Consider the following 22,768-nt stretch of genomic DNA (forward strand, 5'->3'; position numbering starts at 1 on the left):
TAAAGGAGGAGGGGCAACAAGAACTAGCTAGTTCAGTTTCTTTAACTGAACAGGTTTTCAAAAAATGAATTAAAAAGCCCTAAGGGGAAAGAAATTCTATTTGCCTAAAATCAGGTTTGAAAAAATATATTTTTAAAAGTTTAAAAGAAAGTAATATTACACATGTTAAAATCTTATGACATTAGAAGGGAGAAAGACTTTAAATGTGGAAATCGTCTTTCTCCTTCGATCATTACCTTAAGCCAATTCGTGAAAGGAGAACTGACTATGGTTTAGAATGAATTAACTGCTATGTGATTTAATCCAGCTGAGTATGCAGACATATAATTTTCAGCAATTAGTTTTCACCTTTTTATTTTCACATGCCTGGAAGAAAATGTGTCTCTCCTTAATGACATAAGATTCTCATTTGAAATACTAGTTGATTAACTTTAAGAGTTATCTGTTCAATAGTTTTTCTAGCATGAGACATTTTCAGTTAAACATTTTCTGGCTAGGTCTTTACTGAGTGAATATAAATGATCATCTCTTGTTATAGAAAAAGGGCTCCCTCCTTTCCAGAGGTGGAGGGTGGGGGTGTGGTTGCTTAAAATGATTCAAAAATCTGTACCTAGGCATCTGGTTTCAGATCCACTCCAAAGACCTGAAGAAAGGCATTCTCGAACTGCAGAGCCCACGAGCATGAATCCGGAATCACAGGTAAAGATGGCCATGGAGCCATATGAAGTTTGAGTTCCAATCTTATTTCCATTTGGAGGTGTAGGTAGTTCTCCACAGGAAATAACTTGAAACAAAAACAAAACAAAACAACAACAAAAATGCTTGAAGACATAGTCAATGTGTCCTTCTAACAAAATATGCTTTTAACATTTTGAATTCTCTGTGATCTGACATATTCACAACTGAAATTGACATTTACAGGACATGTCTGGATAATTGTGAAAATGCAGAGAAAATACATGACATACTTTAAAATCTATCATCTTTGAGTTCTCTTAAAACCTGAGTGACAGCAACAAGTAATGAAGCTATTTTTGTATCTTCACTTAGCCAATCTGGTCACTCAGCAGGTTGTCATAAAAGAAAGAAATTTACAAGGTGAAGGACTTCCGTCATTTTGACTTACCTGGGCCAAAGTTTCCTCTTTAATCTGAAACAATGCTAAAATAATACAGGAATATCTCACTTTACTATACTTGGCAGATGTTGCGTCTTTACAAATGGAATGTTTCTGACAACCTTGCGTTGGTTGAATAAGCCTATCAGTGCAATTTTTCTGACAATATTTGCTCACTTTGTGTCTCTGTCACATTTTGGTAATTCTCAAACTTTTTCATTATTTTTATATTTGTTACTGTGATCTGTGATCAGTGATTACCACTTGCTGAAAGCCCAGATAATGGTTAACATTTTTAGCAATAAAGTATTTTTTAATTAGGATATGTACATAGTTTTTAAGCACAATGTTATTACAGTATAGTGTAAATATAACTTTTATACCAGCACTGGGAAGCCAAAAATTTTATTTGACTTCCTTTATTGCAGTATTAGCTTTATTGTGGTGGTCTGGAACTGAACCCATTATATCTCTGAAGTATGCTTGTAATTACAACTAATTTTTGTTGAGATTACCACAGTTGATAAAGAAATTTACATGTAAAATATCATTTGATTTTCACAAAAACCATTAGAATGATATTTCACATTTTGTTTGCAGGTTTAAAAAAACTGAAAAAGAGATTGACTCACTAAGTCATTTAGAACCCAGTTCTTATAACGCCTTCATATTTAAAGACTGCGAATGAAATGTCTTTCTTGAATTAAAAACAATAGTGGATAATGTTTATTGTGTGTTTATTTTGTACCAGACACTATTACCAGTGCTGTAAGTTAAATAATTCTCAAAACAACCCTATGAGGTAGGTGGAGTCAATGTATGAATTGTATGGACTAAGATAGGAGCACATAGTAGTTAAGTAACTTGAATAAGGTTTCACAGCCTATAAATAACTAAATCAAAATTAAAACCCTCTGGTCAGACTCCAGAATCACATACTTAGCCACCAGCCCACATGCCAACTTTCACATCGAGGCTTTATGTGCCCATTGAAAATTTGTAAACTTTGGGACGCCTGGGTGGCTCAGTTGGTTGGGCAGCTGCCTTAGGCTCAGGTCGTCATCCCAGGGTCCTGGGATTGAGTCCCACATCGGGCTCCTTGCTCCGTAGGGAGCCTGCTTCTCCCTCTGCCTCTGCCGGCCTCTCTGTCTGCCTGTGCTCACTCACTCTCTCTCCCTCTGTCTCTGACAAATAAATAAAAATCTTAAAAAAAAAAAAAAAGAAAATTTGCAAACTTTAAATTGCTGCATATAAAATTTTAAATGTAGTGATTATTTTGAACTAATCCTTCAACAATATTTTGAAGTAGCTATACTTTTATTAATATTAGTAATACTAGTATTTATATTATTTTAATTTAAAAGATCAATAATCAGCAAAAGCACTATTCTTTCCATTTTCTCAGTGAATTTCAGTCCTTAGATTCCTCATCTTTCCCCCACTCTTATCTGTAGATAGGGACCTCATTTTTTTTTTTTTTTTAAGATTCCATTTACCCATTTGACAGAGAAAGATCAGAAGCAGGCAGAGAGGCAGGCAGAGATAGAGAGAGGGAAGCAGGCTCCCCACTGTGCAGAGAGCCCAACACGGGACTCGATCCCAGGACCCTGAGACCATGACCTGAGCCGAAGGTAGCAGACCAACCCACTGAGCCACCCAGGTGCCCTGATAGGGACCTCGTTTTATCTCTTAAATTCTCTTAAATTCTTCAACATCATAGGTGATCCCTTAAACCCTTCTACATCATCACAGAAGAACAAGACAAACATTTGTTGAATGCCTGATTAAATTAAAGATTTTATTGTAGATATTTTTTTCCTAGTTCTTTGAAATATCTCTATCCCATGTGCCTGTATAATGAAATAATACTGGAAAACAACAGGCTAGAAGCAAAGAAAACTCCTAGGAGAAACTGTGAAAGAAGCAGCAAAAATTTAGAAATATAGATACCATATTTTTAGAATATCATAATTATAGTTTTGACATCTATTTTTGATGTCATTTGATTTTAATTCATTAATATGATTATCTTATAAAAGAGGGCAAACCCTTTATATGGATATTAAAAATAGATTGTAAAGTAGAATATTCATTAGTAAAATAATAGTAGATACTTGCATACTTATTACACAAAGACCATTGTTTGCTGTTAAAAGTCTTAATCATCATAATCATAATCCTATTTAGATTTCTGATTCCTTTATTATTTATAAATTATGAGTGTTTATATCATAAATGCCATAGAGTTGTGTTGGACACAAAATGAAAGAATGAATTTTCAACCTAGCATATTTCCTGGCACAAAGTAAATGCTTAATAAATGAATGGAAGGAAGTTCAATGGGACTACATAATATTTCATCTGAATGTCCTATGCTCAGTTAACTTATCTGTATTAGACACTGGCCATTTATATTAAAAGAATGCATGGGAAAAAAGAATGCATGGAAATAGAGTAACAATATGCTCAATTTGATTCAATAAATATTTACTAAGGTCATGCTGTGAATAAGGTTCTAGCTGATGTTTTCAACATAACATACCATTAAATCTTTTTAATAACTACAAGGTAGGTATTGTAATTTTCCAGCTTAAGAAATTTAGGATAAGAGAAAATGAACACCATATAATATGATTAAAAGCCAGAGAGTATAGTCTGGCTGCTTGGATTGAATCTCATTTCTTCACCATTTTTAGGTTTTGTGAGTTATGTAAAATGATTAAACCAGGGCCCAGTTTCCTTTTTTGATAAAATAAGTATAATAACATCAACTACTTCATAAAATTAGAACTAAGCAAAAAGTGAATTAATACATGTAAAGGGCTAAAAGCAGTGCCTGCCTAGCAAGTTATAAGTATACAGTAGGCATTATCAAGTTTACTGTGGTAAGTGATAGATTTAGAATCCAAACACAGGATTTCTCTATCTAAGCTTGTACTTTTTTCATGAGAGTTTACTCAAACAAACAAACAAACAAACAAAAACTTACAAAATTTTAAAATTTATTGTGAATAAATGATCTTTTTAATAATATTATCTCATTATTTGCTCTAGTGTGTTTGGAAAAGGAAGTGACCAAGCAATTCAATCAAGTGGGGAGAGTATGTGTTATAATGAGCACTGGGTATTATATAAAACTGATGAATCACAGACTTGTACCCCTGAAACAAATAATACATTACATGTTAATTAACTAAATTTAAATTTAAAAAGAATAGCTTATGAAATAAATTTAGCTGAGTGAATACTTACTTTGGCAATATGGTCTTTCATTTCTCCAACTCCAGGTACCATTAGGAAGACATTCAATAGAAGCAGGACCTAGTCCATGATAACCAGGATCACAGCTGAAGACTACCTTAGTTTTGTATTCATAATGGGAGCCATTCACAATTCGCCATCTTCCATGTTCCAAGGTAAAGGAATTGATACTCGGACATGTAACAACTATACAAAAACCAAGAACATAAATGTTAATCAGTCATGTCTGTTCTACTTCTTAACTGTATCTTGTATCTATTCCAACCTCTATATCACCACTACCTTAATCCATTCACTATTGTCCTTTAGCATTTTAAAAATTTATTTTCCATGTTAATCTTTTCTACTCCCCTAGCTCTGTGGTATTGCTGACAGTTCCTTGAATATGTTATACTATTTCACACTTCAAAAATCTGTGTACTATTATTCTATTTACCCAGAATCTTTATTACTGCCTTACCTCTACCCTCTTCTTCCTTTTTTTTTTTGTATTACCATTTCCAAATTTATTCCTTAATACAGAAAGACATGAACTGTGTCTTAGTGATGAATCATTCCAATTATATTAATTTGTTAAAATTTTTTCTGTTCTTTGAAGCTGATTTAAAAGTATTCTTTTTGAAGTCTTTCTTCACAATTTCTATGAGATACAAATGACAGGATGTAGGAAAAAGGACACCCTTGTACAAGCTGGTGGGAATGTAAACTGGCACAGCCATTATAGAATATATATGTAGAGCCAGTAAGGAAGAACCTCAAAATATTAAAAAGAGGACTACCATATGCTTCAGCAATCCCAATCTGGGTATATATCCAAAGGAAATGGATTCAGGATCTCAAAGTGATATCTGCATACTCATGTTCATTGCAACACTGGTCACAATAGGCAATATACAGAAACAACATATTCTCATTATTCAGAAATTTTGGGAGGACTGTATTTTGAGGAAATCTGTTTTATGAGAATAGGGTAATTGTGCAAGAGTTGTGTTATACACACTTTGGCTAATTCAAAAATTGTTCAACGTAAGATAAACAGAAGCATTATTCAATACCTATGTTGAGACTACACATAACAACTTTCATTTTAAAAGAAAAGACTACTAAATTGAAAATTAGTATTGAGAAGAAATAAATGTAATATAAAGACAAAAAGACCTTATTTACACCACCATTTTTCCAATTTTTTTTGCTACTATATATTTTAACAGAACGATTTAATGTCACCATTAAATAATATTCATTTACCTATTATAGTAGTAATGAAAGCAATGGGAATATTTTTTAAATCAAGTAACCTGAAGAATACTGATGAAAGCTAAAGTTATGGGTCATCTTACCAACATCTTTTGCCCTTATAAAAAAATCAGAGCTGAGTGTATTGGAATATAATTTTACTAATTATAAATCTTTAAATTTTTTTCAAGGACATATACAGAAAGTTCATGTTGACTGATGGTTGAATTTTACAAAATAAGTGAAACTATGTTATGTAAAATAAAATTCACTTTATTTTTTTGACATAAATGTTCTGGAGTTTATGTCCTTATACTGTCTTCTAATTGTTCATATTACAAGACAGCTTAATTAACTTTTATTCCCTCTTAGACATCACATTTCATTTCAGGGATTAGTTCTAAAATTTGAACAATACATAATCTTTTAAAGTGTACAAGATGCCAGTAGAAACACAAATGATACCATTACTTTAACACACATACCAACACAGCGAGGGGTCTTGTTATGATTGCTCCAAGTTCCATCTGATTGACATATGGCAGTAGTAAGTTCCTTAGATGATAATCTATATCCATCATTACAAAAATAGGTAACTCGGGTTCCTACCAAATAGTCTGTTGTGAGTATTCCTCCATTTGTCGGAGCTTTAGGAATCCCACAGGAAATTGCTATAATGAATATATATACAAAATCATAGAAACAGAAAAATACTTAATTTAGTAGATAAGTCTCTTAAATTGTAAATCATGTAAAACTATTTGGGATTTATTAATTCCTCTGAAACAACTTCAGAATATCTCCTAAAAAAAGTTTTCCTGAACCATAACTTTTTGAATAATTTATTTCAAACTCCTATTGAATGCGGTTTTTTTTTTTTTTTTTGGATTGGTGAATCCATACATTATTAATGCTTTATGTCTGTGTTTCTTACTTGGTTTCTTTTCAGCATTATGTCAGCATTCATACAGATTACATAAGAATGAAAATTGGGTAAATAGAGAGTGTATGCAGGGCTAATCTATAACTGGGCTACCACATAGCAAGTTTGGTTAATTAATTTGATAGATAATTATTAAGGATTATAAAGTGCTGGTAACTAATACTCATCATGACTTTGGCCAAAAATATAACACATGGATGCATAGATTTATTTTAACTGAAAGCTAGATATTACTTTGTCTTGGGTCCAAATTCTATGTGCTTCGGCACCATCCATAGAATATCATGTGATCAACATGTTTAATAAATATAGGGCCTGGACATATTGTCTTAAAACCTAGAATGAATCATCCTGCATTTCATTGATATGTCTTAGATGTCTTGGTTTTCATCTACAATAGATCTGATTCAGGTGAAATTAGTTTTTCCATAATGTGATAATTACAGTAAAAATTTTTATTTACTTTACAGTATATCAGGTATTTTCACATCTCATAAATTCAAATTACTACAGATATACTCGAAGATTGATTGATTGCCATCTTTGCTCTACAAATACATATTTGCTTTTCCAAAAACAAAGAAAAAAATATAAGCTTTAAATGAATATATTTGGCAGCAAAATCCTGATTAAAATGAGATTATTTTAATCTTTTATATCATGTTCATAGATGTGTAAATACTTACACATATGTCTGCACAAAAATTAGTGTATTGATTATAGGTACAGTTCTACAACAAGCTATGTAACATCTGGTGTATTTTCTGTATTACCTCTATAAAATCAAAAAAATTTCTAAATTCTGAAATATATAGTCTTCTAGGTTTCCTATAAAATACAGTACACTTATAACCACATTTTTCTCTTATTAAAGGAATTAAGAAACAGAAATATTTTTTAATAATTTTAACATTTACAGACTTGTGTTCTAGTTATTTATCTTTCATTTCAACCTAAAATTATTTCAACTTCTTTTAGAAAACCTACCACTTAGGTGTTTAATTTTAATAAATCAATGTGAATTTCACTATGAGGTTAAATATCTTAGTGAAATCTATATGAAATTCACAAAATTGAATGGCAGACTCCTTACTGGTAAATGGTTTAATCTTTTATAATCTGATAACCTGCAAATTATGAACAGAAAAGCATAAATATTGATTTAATAAATTATATAAGCAATGTCATATAATTATGTTATTATCCCTGCTATCATGTTGCAAACATAAATGGTTTCCTGATGTCTGCTCAAGCAATGTTGATATTTCCACTTAGGACTTTTGGGAATTTCAATTTGTAATAAGTCGTCTCCCTACTGAACCCTACCAAAGACAGTATTTACTGATTTGAAAAAAAAAATCAACCATACATTATTGGAGTAGTGTAGGTTGAACTTAGACCAAAGTAGAAAGGAAATAAAGTTAAAAAGAATAGGTTCCACATATGTGGTTTGTATAAAATGGCTATATTTTAGACCTAAGAAAACGACAACAAGCTCAAATGATAGGATGACAACTATGCCTGTGGGTAGATTACAACTGAACTTCTCAGTTATAAAAAAAAAAAAAAAAAATCAATTTCCAAAGAACCATCATCACTGAGTGGTTGTCACAGAGGCTTCTCTACAGAACTCTCAGAATAGCACAGATTAAAAGTGAGGCAGGGAATGCAAAGCAACTATTTCTACATAACACTATACAATACCCAACTGCATAGTGGGATGAGACTGGTTCAATTCCTGAAGGAGAAGAAATCAATGAAGGGATATTTGATGTATAGACAAATAGATAAAATACCTGTCCAAACCCAACTAGAAATAGCAGACTAAATTTTCTATCTTTTATTGTGTTCACATTGTGTAACGGTTGCTGAAGTAAATATATGTGAAGATGCATAAGGAGACTGAAGAGATAAAAAATAAAAATGACTGAAGAATGTAAAACAAACATGGAACAAAACAAAAATCTGCAGTATGTGAATAGCTCTTCCCAATGACATTTAACCAGTTCATTTAAATTAACTGTGTTTCAAATACAAATAGGCCACATATAACAAAGGTTTTTATCAACTAATCTTTTAAAATTGTTTCAGTGATAATAAAAGATCAATTTTGGAAATGGTTCCTTGAATTGTAAATATGTTATCATTTTACTATGCCAAATATTTTAAACTGCATTTTGATTTGACTATTCTAATTGTAGAACAATATTAAATCAAGAACAATAAAAAAAGAATGCATGTGTGTCATATTATATACCAAAACAACCAATGACATTATACTGCTGACTAAACAAAGCAACTTCAAAATTTCAGAAAGTTTAAGATATTTCTTATTTCAACCAATATGCAATTGTTTTTTTACTAAAGTTTCCTTAAAGGTTATTATATATATATATATATATATATATATATATATATATATATATACAAACTCTCCACAAATAAAATGTACTAGTTCAAAGTCTGATCATTTTTTTTAAAGATTTTATTTATTTATTTGACAGATAGAGATCACAAGTAGGCAGACAGGCAGGCAGAGAGAGAGGAGGAAGCAGGCTCCCCGCTGAGCAGGGAGCCCGATGCGGGGCTCGATCCCAAAACCCTGAGATCATGACCTGAGCCAAAGGCAGAGGCTTAACCCACTTAGCCACCCAGGTGCCCCAAGTCTGATCATTTTAATATTTATCTAAAATATATATGATTTAGATGGTTACTATTTATGTATTTTTTAAATTCCCATGATGCTGAAATTATAAGATCAAAAGATGCTTTTCCAAACCAGTTCTGGTAAATATTAAGAATTTGTGAATACTATTCATTAGTCAAAGAAAAGCAGATGTTTTGATATTTTATTAAAATACATCTATTCAACAGGAAGTCCGCTTTTTAAATGTTGGTAAGCCACTGTGGTTATAACTTTTCACAGAATTCGAATAAGTGATTAATATTTCCTGCATCAACAGGAATCCTCAACAGAACAAGAAAACAATAGAAAACAGAACGAGGAAACAATAGTCCTTTTATTTCTCATTTATTTATACATGCCTCTGAGAGTTACCTTTCATGAATTAAAATTATAGTTTAACAGATAAAAGAACCCATTTTGGGTGTTTGGTAATATCTATGCTTATTTTAACTTGGTTTTGTTCAATTTTAAATTATAATTGATCAATTTTATATTGTATTTGTTTTACATAAATTCCTTCTGATAAGTAGATTATAGGTAAGACCCATTACTTATTAACTGAGAATATTCTGCATTTTTTTAATTTGAGGATTCATAGTTGTTTGGGACACCTCTATAATGTGGGTAGAATAAATCAAATATATTTCACATGGAAAAAATAATGTGATATCCTAAATATTCAAAACTTTCAAAGTCCAATGATTTTGAGTTTCTTGTATAACTGATGTTGCACTTGTCTTTATGACTATACCTAGTTAAGAGACTATTCTTTAAAAACAAGATCTAGTCCAAAGATCTAAAATGTGCCATTTGTTGAATAAGAAGCTTGTCATTCTGTTTGCTGTAACAAGATACAGTGTTCTGGCAGTGCCTCAATTGTTAACAAAATACAAATGAAAAAGAAAGATCCCTGTCAAGTTAGCTAAACAGTGAAGAAAAAATGACATGGTGTCTGGCTACATTTTAAATTTGTTGCTCTGAGAGCACGTTTTTGCATGCTCAGAGTGAAAGTCTTCAGTGACCCTGCCCACTCTTAACACTCTTTTCTTTCTGCAGACTCCATACTAAAGTAATCTCAAGCTCTGGGTCAATCATTTTCCCATAGCAAAGTAATGGGAATGGTAGAAGTATGAGCAAATTGTGATGGGGGGGTGGATTACCTGAGTGGCTCATTTGGTTAAGACTTGGACTCTTGATTGTGACTCACATCATGATCTCAGGGTTGTGACAGCAAGACCCATATGGGGCTCTATGCTGGGCATGGAACCTTCTTAAGATTCTCTCTCTCCCTCTCTTTCTGCCCCTCCGACCCCCACTTATTCATGTTTGCTCTCTCTCTCTCTCTCTCTCTCTCAAATAGCAGTAATAATAATTTTTAAAGTTTATGCAAGTGTATGAATGTTTAGAGTAAAGGCATTAATCACATAACAACAAATGAAGAATAATAAAACAATGTGTCTCACTCTTCTCAAATTTATCATTCTGCATTTTTAATTCTTATTTTCAAGAGGGTCATCTGCAAAATTCTTTTCAATGTTTATATTTTTGGAAGTTCCAATGATCCAAATGCAAAAGTTAAACAGAGTTACTCTTTTGTTAATGCGTTTTTCCATTTGTGGATAATATACTTCACCTTGACAAGCAGGGACTGGTGCATCCCAGGCGTGATACCCATAGGAAGACTTCCTGCACACAGCACTGCTTTTCCCAACAAGTCGGAATCCTCGGTCACAAGCCCAGCGGACCACACTATTAAGCTGTCCACCTGTCTGACTGATAATGTATCCATGAGGTGGAGATTCTGGTGTACTACAGTAGAAAGCTTTTCAAAAGACAAAAGAATCACTGTATAATTAATGAATCAGAAATTCTTCCCAATCCAGTATTGTAATTACCATCTGTGCGAATTTTACTTCCTATGAACATCATAGAATTTTTTATCCTCTTGAATATCCACTGGCGTAACTTTCGGGAGACAAAACTAACTGAACTTTTTATCATCACAGAAGAGGTCTTCTGAATTGAAATACCCATATTTCTCTTAACACCCTGGTGGTTCAAAATCTACAAATATTTCAGTGAATTTTGGAAGCTGGACCTCTTGTAAATTGAAGGACCTAAATGCCACAGTCTTCGTAGTAATATTTGAGAGCATGTTGTTTACATGTAACTTTGAAGTTATTTCTAGACACCTATATCATGTTAGGTCATGCATTTCACTTGGATTGATGTCTAAATAGACCCCCCACATCCCATAATCCTCTCTCCAAGTTTATTAAAGAGTTTCCATGCTGTCAAGAATGCTTACATATGGTGATAAAAATGTCAATAAAATAAAACTTTCTTCATCTTCTGAAGTCTGAAATGTCAAAAGATAATGTCAAATGGCTTTTTCATATATATGTACTTTTAAGACTATTCAGCCGGGCAGGATCTATTTACCCTTTGAAACTTCACTGTATTCATCCGAGAAAAATAAGATGTTAGCAGTAACTAGAAAGAAATAGATTGGACTTGGAATATATATGTCATAGCCTGTTATTTCTAAAGAAAAATATATAATATAGCAAGCTACTCTTGGGGTTAAAGTGGTGTTTTCAATATATTTATATCAAAATTTATCACGAATATCAACATAAATAAGGATTTAGTATATACTATAGTCAATTTAATGCTTATAATTGATTTGAATAATTTCCCTTTAGGTTGTTGTGATCATTAAAGCTACAATTTAATGTGCTGATTTTTTTTTAGGTTTATTTATACTTTATACTTTTTTTTAAATTTTTTATTTTTTATAAACATATTTTTTTTATCCCCAGGGGTACAGGTCTGTGAATCACCAGGTTTACACACTTCACAGCACTCACCAAAGCATAATGTGCTGATTTTTAAATTCCATCTTTGGGTACAAATTTAATAAAAAGACATTTATATTATACACGTGCTAGAAATAATTTCAAATATGAAAAAAATTAATGATGACTAGGGCATACATTTGAATTTTTAAAACATTTCTTCTTTGCATGCCTATAATATTTTTAAATCTATTGTAGGACAAAATTTATATATATAATAGTAGTGAGAGGTCAGTGACAAGTCAATTTTAAAATGTAAAAGACAAATTGCTAATAAATTAAAATCAAATTATCATCTTATAGTTTTAAAATAAAAATAGACAAAAATTACTTTATTTGAATACTATATATGCAAATTTATATAAATGAGTAAATATGAGAGTATATTTTAAGAACTAAAATTCAAATTTTTGAAGACCAGCGTCAGAATTATTTATAAAATATTTATGAAAGTAATTTTCAGTTGAACTGATTAGCCATGACCACTGGCTTGGGGAAACATGGTCCAAGCACTGTACAGGAAAGAGATGCCTAATTTGTTCTAAAATATCATGTTATTGAGCACATACCCATGCCTCTGACATGACTTAGGACGGGAAAAAAAGGAAAGTAACTTTCGCACAATGACTATTTATACACACTTACTCAACAAGAAAAGAAAACTAGTGGCTTAGTATCATTACACCTTATAAACAGGAAGACATATAGAAAAGTTATTTCATCTTGATATTAAAAAGGATTTTCAGTCCATATCTTTCTAAATACTACTCAGTGAAAAGCATTAAGGACAAAACAATTCTTTTTTTTTCCCGAAACTAAAGGTTTTTTATGATGGGTTAGTCATGTCCGTTTTAACATTAGCAATATCATAAATAGGTGGATAATATCAAAATCAAAGCTTTTTGCCATTTTATGTTTATTTTTTGTTTAACCTTCTTGTATAAAAGGTTTATTAAATAGGTCAGATAGACACACTTGAGCAACAATTTTGTGAGAATGCAAGGGAAACAAATCTATTGGGAAAAAGCATTAAAAATATCAGAGTTTAACTTATGTATAAGTCATCAATATCCTAAATGCTTTTAATCCTTTCAAAAACCCCAAGAGGTAGGATTATCATGACCATGGGGACACAGACACAAGATTACATAAACTGCTCAAGAAGCCTTAGTGGAGGAGCTGTGGTTTAGATTTATGTCTAATTGAATAATGTCTATGTTTGTGCTCTGTAGCCACAACCAAACCGAGGAAGTAAATGAGATGTGTACTGAAGTTGTAAGTATCACATACCTATATATCTTATCCGGAAACCTTTTTTGTTATTGCCATGATCTGCTGACCATTGGAGAAATACTTCATGACCATTGCTTGTTACATTAAAAGCAGATGAGTAATCTCCACTGAGGGAAATAAGCACTGGACTTTGAATATTTGGTCCTTTAGAAAGAAAATAATACAATTTAAACATAACTGAACAATCATGTTCTAATCTATCTTTAATATTTTATATATTTAGAATAGTATTAGATATGGTGACATTGCTCCAAAACCAATTTGTTTCATCAACAGTAGCTTAAAACATCATATCTTTGTTTTAGATATTTAATTCCACAGAAGAGTCTACAATTTGTAAAATAATTAGCTAACTACAGTTTTCACATGGTATGTAGATAAACTGGATGTTGATACTTCTAAAAATAAGTACAAGATAAAATATAAGCTGTTGTTTCTCGTATAAGCAGTTATTTACACTGCAAGTATAAACCAGAGTAGTTGAACTGGATTTATGAATATGCAGTATATATAAACCATGGTTACCGTCATACACTTGAAGAACATCAAATTCCTTTTCTGTCTGGAAGAACTCTACAAACATGCTGATATTATATCCTTTTTCTACTGAGATGCTCCAGGCACACATCTGAAGGTTTGGGTAACTCTCAGGATATCCAGGGCTCAATATGACTCCTGTGGAATCTAGGCGTAATTCGTTGGCCGGGCAGAGCACTATCAAAGAAAGAGATCATTAAATAATGCTAGTCTTCTAGACCTAAGTGAAAACTTCATTTTAAACACTCAGTACTCTGCTTTCAGGTTTAATAACTATAAAGGAGACGATACCTTGAATTATGTGTTAGAAGAGATAATTTGTATTAAACTCGCAGTTCAAAAAATGGAGGAATGACTCAAAAATTATGGTACTGATTTCCTTTTTTTTTTTAATTACATGGAAGAAGAATTGCTTTTCTGTATAATAAATACATAGATAATAAAAAATAAGACATTTATCCCCCATATTATAAATACATAGATAATTAAAAGATAAGACATTTTCTTCTTCGATTTCTTTATATTCTCTCTTTACCTTTCCTCATCTTCTTATGTCCCCTCCTTCTGCCTCTCTCATCTAGGTCTTGGCCTGCCCTTTTCCTTCTTTCTTTCTTTTTTTTTTTTTTTTAACTCACTCTCTTCTCTTTTCAATTTTTAACTCACTCAGGTATGTAGAAATAAATACTTTCAAGAGTATTAATTCTGGGCAAGGCTACTCCTGATCTCAGAGATGTGGTTAAACCATGAAAATTTAACTGATTATCTTTCAGTTCTTTGTGCAATTGAGCTAGGAAACACCAAATATAGTTTCTGGAATATAAATGACTAGATGAAGGATTTAAATAATTTATCATTTCCTGGATGAAAGGACAATGAAATATTTTGAGTTGTAAAGACTCCATGTGATAAAGGGATAGAAAAGAATAAGAAGACCTGTGGATTAGGGCAACATATAATGGCTCTTTTATCCAGTTAATAACTTGAAAAGAAATAATTCAAAGCTACCATAACTAATATTGAGATATTTGGGGACTAGAGACCATAACACAGTTGAATATACTAAAAATACAACACCAAATACAGAATATAATAAAGCTAAAATATGTAAGAGCTGGTTTTTGTTCTTTCAACTTTTGGCTTTTACTTCTGTTTCTTTTCCTTTGATCTGAGATACCTGCTTCTTGGATATGAACTGAAGATTTTCAAAAATAATTAAGTAAGTGGTAGCAGGTCATTCTCAGTCTAAAAAGAGAAACCTGACCGTTGCTTTTCACAAAATTACAAATACATAAACTAAAAGAGTTAACTTGACAGTTGGAAATGGAATGGAAAATTTGAGTCAAAATGAAAAACATTCCTGAATAGATAGCTATGGCATATTGAAATGATAGATTGCATATAACTGCATGAGAAGTTAAGTTTTAAGGAAAGGTTTTTTTTAAGGTGTGCTCAGGTATTTAATACTTTCAGAATACTTAGCTAAGTATCTTTTTGGGTTACTGAGCATGTTACTTCTTCACAAAAACCACTCAGCAACTTTATAGTTTGACACAAAGTCCTCCAAGTTCAGTCGTTTCCTACCTCCCCAACTTTGTTTCCTGCTGCGCCACCACTGAAATGAAATGCTCCAACCATATGGGATGAACTACTTACAGCTTTCTGAACTCAGCACATTCCTTCATGCTCCTGTTTCAAATGTCCTTCTTTCATCTGCCGCATTTGAAATGTTAGTGCATTTCAACGCCCAGATGAAGGGTCTTGTCCTTTGTGAAAACTTCCTGAACCTCTCCTCCATCAACCTGAGCAGAATTGTTGATTTCCTTCTTGGTGTCTCCATAATGTACACTTCTTTTATTGCAGTTAGCAATTTCATGGCTATATTGTGTGAGTGTGTGTATTATTATTATTTTTTTTTTCTCCCTTCCTAGGCTTCGGTTATTAAAAAGGAAGTGCCATGTCTGCCGTGTCTTATTTAATGTGTTGATCCCAATATTCTAAACTGAAAAATACTCCATATTACTTTTGAAAAGCTGATATGATTCAATGTAATTTACTACAGATACACAAATTAACCTATTTGCCTACTATTCAACACATACCAAGAAACTCAATCAATTTATTGATTGTGACACTTAAGCCCTTTTTGTGCATTATGTCACTTGTCACAACAACTGTAGAAAGTATGTACAATTTTCACCCCCATTGTACATATAGGGGAACTGATTCTCAGAAAGTTTAAAATGCATAAAGTGTCACAAGTTTACCTGGATGGATCCCACAGTTATAACCATCATTACACCACCCCTTTGACTTCATCTATATCAAACTCTTTAAAGAGCAACACATTTAGAATTGCTTTCCATATTTTAAATGTGATATAGAAAATTAAAAGGATAAAAGGAAGAATAACAAAATTGTTGCAGCCCCTTTTAGGAAAAGTGAAAAAAATATTAAATAATTTAAGACAGACTAAAAACAAGGCATATTAATTCTACCAGACTCCAAAAAGAATGTCTATTTTGGCAAGCTTGTGAATTAACTCAAATAAAGAAAAAAGTAAAGTCAGAGTTTTGGCTTAAGTGCCTGGTCAATAATTAATATAGTAACACTGCATAAACTGATTCTGAGGGGTGATTTTTTACTTTTTAGCTAGTATCTGAAGTGTCATTATAAGTAAAAAAAATAGTCTTTTTTGTGTTCTCTATAGTACATAGAACAAGAAGAGAGGTAATTATTAATCTATAGAAAATTCTGATTCTAGAAAAATATTGAAAGTCTGAGAGATGAGAGATTATTACATAGCTAAGCTATCTGGATTGTTTTATTTTAATTTTTAGAAATTTATTAAATTGGGATCCAGATAGCCCCCCAAAAATTAAGTGTTGCCCTCCAAGAACTCATGATGTATTCATATATTGGGGTCAAAGAAGTCTTGACATGTAATAGCTTGTTCACAAATTCCTGTGTCTGCCCAAGTTATTTTTCCATGTATAACTTCCCAAAAGGTTAAAAATCTATTCTCCACATTTATATGTCTAAATATCTAAATATGTATCCTACATAATTCTTTTTTTTAAAATATTTTATTTATTTATTTGACAGAGAGAGATTACAAGTAGGCAGAGAGAGAGATAGGAGGAAGCAGGCTCCCTGCTGAGCAGAGAGCCCGATGCGGGACTTGATCCCAGGACCCTGAGATCATGACCTGAGCCGAAGGCAGAGGCTTTAACCCACTGAGCCACCCAGGCGCCCTCCTACATAATTCTAAGTGGTGAAAAGATAGCCTTGTATAAAGGAGGAAATTGAATGAATGACACTTAAATATCAAGATTATAGGTGATAGACTTCAGAAAATCCAAACAATTTCAAAATGCTCTAAAGTCACTGACTTCGAGAAAGGAAAATTGTCACATTGGTGTTGGTTTTTACCTCCAAACATGTCTTTCTCTAAAGCCCCTTGTGAAAATCCTTCCGTTTTATTGTAAGGATTTCAATGAGGTAGAAAATTAAATGTTAATTCCTACTTATATAATGTTTGAAATAATAAAAAGAAGTTTTCTTTTAGGTTCATTGTAACAGTTAAGATACTGCACAGGAAACAGATTTCCATTGCTCGGGAATAAACCTCAAAGAAGAAAGTAACCTAAGAAAATTTGGGGAGAGACAATCAAGTTCTATTCAATTTTATTCAAATTAACCAATATTTATAATTAGTTATTATGTGGTAGACACTGTTCTGGGCCCTAGGGGATTACACAAATTAACAATACATGATTTCCGAACATCAAAACTTAGCAAATTATGCAAGATCCATCAGGGTCTTGCCCTTATATTTCCATAGCGAATTCCTTGAAGTCTAAACTTTTGTGTTTTTTATTTTTGTGTCTTTGTATATTCATCTGTCACTTCGACCACCATTTTTCTGTCTCTGTTCTATGAAAGTCTTACTTATCATTTGGAACCAAGACTCAAGGAGCAATGGTGACATCAAGCTTTTCCTGCCCCATAAATAGTTAAACATTACATGATTTGATATCTCCCTGGCCTGTTTCCTTAACAATCTATTACTACCACCTGTATGGCTGTCATATCCCTTAAATCATGTTGCCCTCACAGCAGGGACCATTTATAGCTTGTTTGTTTGTTTGTTTTTTACTCAAACGTTCCGCTTAACAGGTGCTCCATTAAAGTTTAACAAATTTACTGGTTAGAACAGAAACTATTTCAAATAAAGGCAGTCAACATTGGGGACTTTATTTAAGGTTTCTCTTACTTTCCATCCCCATTTCCACCCCTCATGACAAAATTAATTTAAATAAATTGAACTAACTTCAGGATAAACTAAAAGGGAAAGAAAAAAGTAAACCTTGGGAGAATAAAAAAATGTTTAAAGTTAAACCTGAGAGTAATTTTAAAAAAGACACCACGTAAGAGTTCTATAACTTTTAACATTATGGCCAGTTAAATATTTAGTATTTATGTAAAATAGACTTTTCTCAATTCTGCCAATCAAATATAAAACAATACTCAAAGATCAATAATCATAAGAATTGGTACCTTGACAAATGGGAGGTGCTCCATCCATCTGGAGTCTTTCTCCTAATCTGCATGTCAGAATTGCATTGCCGACCAAAGTAAATCCTGGAAGACACTGATACCTAATAATGTCACCTATTTAAAAAAATAATAATAATAAGAGGCTTCAGATAGGCAACAAGGTGATGGTTAAAAATGAGCATGTTTCAATTGTAAAATCTGTAAATATTGCAGAATATTCTTTATTTTTAGTCATTTTCAATTGGTATAAAATTCCATCAGTTACAAGCAGGGATAATATTCAAAAATTTGAACTGCAACTGCTTCATAAACACTGACCAATCAGAACTGAAGCCAAGAGCAAATTAGCTCCTACTACAGTAAGATCTAACGTGTGTATACCAGTTGGATATAAGCAATAGTGGTAAGGAAACAATCTAGTTGGTCATTAAAAATATATCAAGCAGTTAAAAGGATTCAAAGTTTCACTCTATATGAAGATTAAATTTACAGTAGTCATTAATAATTTCTTAATTCCCCAAAGTCAGTATCATGATAACAATAAGTTTGTTATGGCAACATTCTTTTGTTACATCATTTTTCAAAATATGAGATATTATTGGGATTGAATTTCCAACCTAGCTTTAAAAAGACTTTATTTTCAAATTGAACATAATCCACCACTTATTTTCAAAGGTATGGAAATAAAGCATTCTAATATACCCTACATATTCTTCATTGTACGTTTTAGGCTTAAACCTGAATTCAAAAAACATTTGTGTGTCAGAAAAGGCAACAAAAATAATACTTTGGAAGAAACCACCAGAATACATTTTATGATTCAAATTCCCATACTGGTTTTCCAGTTGTACATTCTAGACATACATGATTCTTGCTTTTGTCTATACTCCCTGTTGGTCTTTTCACTGTCACCCAATCTTAAGAATTCCCAACAATCCAAAGAAAGAGGTTCTAAGATAGGTTGCTATTATTCTTTTTTGTTTCTTTTTAAGCAAACATCTCTATTAATAGTATGTTTTTAAAAAAAAACTTGTCAGACTTTACCTATTTCAAATTCATCATCTTCTGTCAAAATTTCAGCATTGGGTACCGGTGGTGGAGGTTGGCACACTCTTAGTTGATAAGCTATAAAAATAGATAATGTGTTATTCCTTCTCTGAGAAAGTGTATACGTGAAAAAGCCCAAAATTATGCAAGGGTTATTTATAAGAATAAAAATCAATGGTATAATTTATCAAGTTTTAATTATTTATTTTTTAAACAGACTACAATATTGAGGGACAATAAATCATTCCTTAGATACCAAAATATTCTCCCGTGGTAAGAACACTTACCTGTAACTCCTTTTTTCATATCCTCATTCTATTCCTCCTTATTATGTGCTTCAAAACACCTGTTATTTTTCTCTCTGACATGATCACAATTTGGAATTATATATTCATATTTGTTATGTGCTCAATGCCTATCTTCCCCAAGGTTCACCACAGAATCCTTATACCTAGCAAAGTGGCTGGCATATAGCCATAATTGCAAACAGGCACTCAATGTTTACTCTTTTTCAGGAGATATTTTAAACACTTTACTTATAATAACTCTACTATTCCTCACAAAAATGTTATTTATTTTATTACTTAATTTATTATTAGGTCTATAATTATTCCCATTTTATAACAGAAAACTGTTAAAGAGAATTAAAGAATTTGTCTAAATTACACAGCTACAATGTGACAAACCTGGGATTTGAACCTAGGAGTTCTGACTCTGGAGACTTCTCATACATGCTATATTAATATACTCATGAAATACCTTCTTGTTGAATTTCATGTTTCTAATAATCTACATCACTTGAATAGATCACCCCATTACATTGGAAATATTCCTATTTGGCATAATTTAAAGGCCACACAAAAAAAAGCCCTTTATGAATCCAAGCATCATGACTACTGGACCCATCTGATACCTATACACAATTGTTTGCTTGATTAAAGTCTTATTTTTACTAAGCTTTTAAAGAATGTAATATCATTTTGTTCAGTTAAGAAACACACTTGATTACTACATAACATTTGAAAAAAAGTGTGTTCCATATGCTTAATTTTTTTTTGTTTTATTTATTTATTTATTTTAATTTTTTATTTTTTATAAACATATATTTTTATCCCCAGGGGTACAGGTCTGTGAATCACCAGGTTTACACACTTCACAGCACTCACCAAATCAAATACCCTCCCCAAAGTCCATAATCCCCATATGCTTAATTTTATTACTTAAACTTGGGAGTTAACTTATTTATGTTAACTCAATGAGCAAAGAAATTGACACACAACTCGTACATGGTTAAGCCATGACTCGAGCCTCTGTCCTCTACTCCAAAGTCCATACCTTCAGTATTGCTCCTACCATGAGAAAATTATGACAGTACTGAGGCGCACCAACTGGACCACTTAAAAAAGACTGCTCTAAAAGGAGATGGGTAAAATACATTGTAAAGAATGAGTAAAAATTTTCCAGTTCTGAAGGGTAATCATGTGCATTAGAGCATTTCAAATAGAGGAGAAAACATGAGCAAAAATTTGGGCATCGGTTCATCATCATGTAACAAAAAGCCATTTATATAAGAGGCCAATTGGTTAATACACCTTCAGGTTACTAAGCACAGAAAAAAGATGAAAATTTTTCAAAATGTAGCTGAAGAGGAATGAATCTGTAAATTGTTGTATGTCTCTTCAAACATCTTCCTTCTAGTACTTCAACCTGTTTATAAAATAAAAGCACTTGCTGTGCAATGATGATAATTTGCAAGTAAAACACTACTCTACACAGAAGGGTTACCACTAGAGAAAAAACCCTGGGAAGGAAAAGTTTAACCCAGATTTCTGAGAAAAGTTTCGTTTAGAGTACATTAGGAATTTTGAAAATAATTTTCCTGAATTTAGAACTTAAAAGGGGTATAATAACCAAGGCAAATGGTAATTATAATAAATGCCAACAAGATAAAAGAAAGGGGATAGGAAGAGAGCACCTGTGGAGAAATCCTTAGAAGACTATGCTTCAGAGGATAGTATCTTAACTAATCTTGACATAGAACAGAGATCAACTCAGAAGTTAGTGAAGTGTAGAGATGCCCATATGTGTATTGTTTCACTTTTGTCAGCTGATAAATTCATTTTTGATTATCATGCTAATGATAAATTAATTATTTTAAAGGAAAAGTACATTTATATCAATGAGGAATCCATGACTATCACCATCTGTGGAACATGCTTAGAATAACCTACATTTCAGTTGCAGAGTTTAAAAGACCAAGGGTTGTAAATATTATTTATGAGGAATATGATGTTCAGAGATATTATGCTAGTTTCCCAAGATCACATGAGTGCTGTGAGCTAAATTCTGTCCTATTCCCCGTTCTTTACCATAACCTACAGTTTTATAAACTATGTCTCTGGAGCCAAGGAATCACCTTGGGGTCATGGTAGCCTGAGGAGTTGTAATGTCTAGCCTCTCACCTCTACCACATAAGAGCAATTCTATGCTCATCAATTTTATAGATTTGAATTCTGAATAAACTTTCCTTTGAACAAATTTTTTACAACCCTACCTAAGTAATTTCATTGATTCTTTTGATGTCAAGTCTTACTTGTGTTTTAATTCCCAACTTTATGTCACCTGGAAAAACACCTCTTCTGGATAAACAAATATTTACTAAATAACCTATAAATCACTGGTTTCTTTAGAAGGGAATGAGTCTCTAAACAGTATTTCCTAGGATAACTCTCCACTGTAAAATTGCAAATGGGCACAAAATAGGAGCAATTATGGATAAGAGTGCTAGAAAATGAGATCTAAGCAGGCCCTGAGATGGTTTTCACTGTTGAAATATGTAATTCTAACTATGATGTAAAGGAGAAGGAAATATTGAAAGAAATCCCCTTGCATCTGCTTTTCTTTTGACTCTCAAAGACAAAGTATTACAAAAAAATTAATCATAAACAGTTTTCAACAATTCTGTCCTCAGTCTTCATCAATTTATACTCTTTCGTTTACTAAAATAGTCTAAAATGTGTCCAGTGTCTTCCCCTTTTTTCTGCCAACATCTCAGTGTAGAACCCTGTCATTTAATACCTATTGTACTGAGTTCAATAGTACCCAACAAAATTGTGTCTTTCTTGGAACCTTAGAATGTTATTTGGAAATAAGGTTGTTGCAGATGTAATGAGTTAATTTGAGGTCATTTGAATTAAGTTAGGCCCTTAAGCCACTATGACTTCTTATGAAGA

At 32.1% G+C, this 22,768-nt stretch overlaps 1 protein-coding gene across 1 annotated transcript in view; it reads right to left on the minus strand.

The window, feature by feature from the left end:
* CSMD3 (CUB and Sushi multiple domains 3) overlaps positions 1-22,768 on the minus strand; it is a 439,117-nt gene that overhangs the window by 70,792 nt on the left and 345,557 nt on the right. The window contains exons 33-40 of the mRNA XM_059395523.1: positions 19,533-19,613; positions 18,489-18,602; positions 13,920-14,108; positions 13,392-13,538; positions 10,877-11,065; positions 6,100-6,285; positions 4,370-4,564; positions 611-784 (exon numbers count right to left, since the gene is read on the minus strand). Coding sequence (XP_059251506.1) covers positions 611-784; positions 4,370-4,564; positions 6,100-6,285; positions 10,877-11,065; positions 13,392-13,538; positions 13,920-14,108; positions 18,489-18,602; positions 19,533-19,613 — 1,275 coding nt within the window. The remainder of the gene's footprint in view (positions 1-610; positions 785-4,369; positions 4,565-6,099; positions 6,286-10,876; positions 11,066-13,391; positions 13,539-13,919; positions 14,109-18,488; positions 18,603-19,532; positions 19,614-22,768) is intronic.

Source organism: Mustela nigripes, chromosome 3 (assembly GCF_022355385.1).
Source record: "Mustela nigripes isolate SB6536 chromosome 3, MUSNIG.SB6536, whole genome shotgun sequence".
NCBI classification, from domain to species: domain Eukaryota; kingdom Metazoa; phylum Chordata; class Mammalia; order Carnivora; family Mustelidae; genus Mustela; species Mustela nigripes.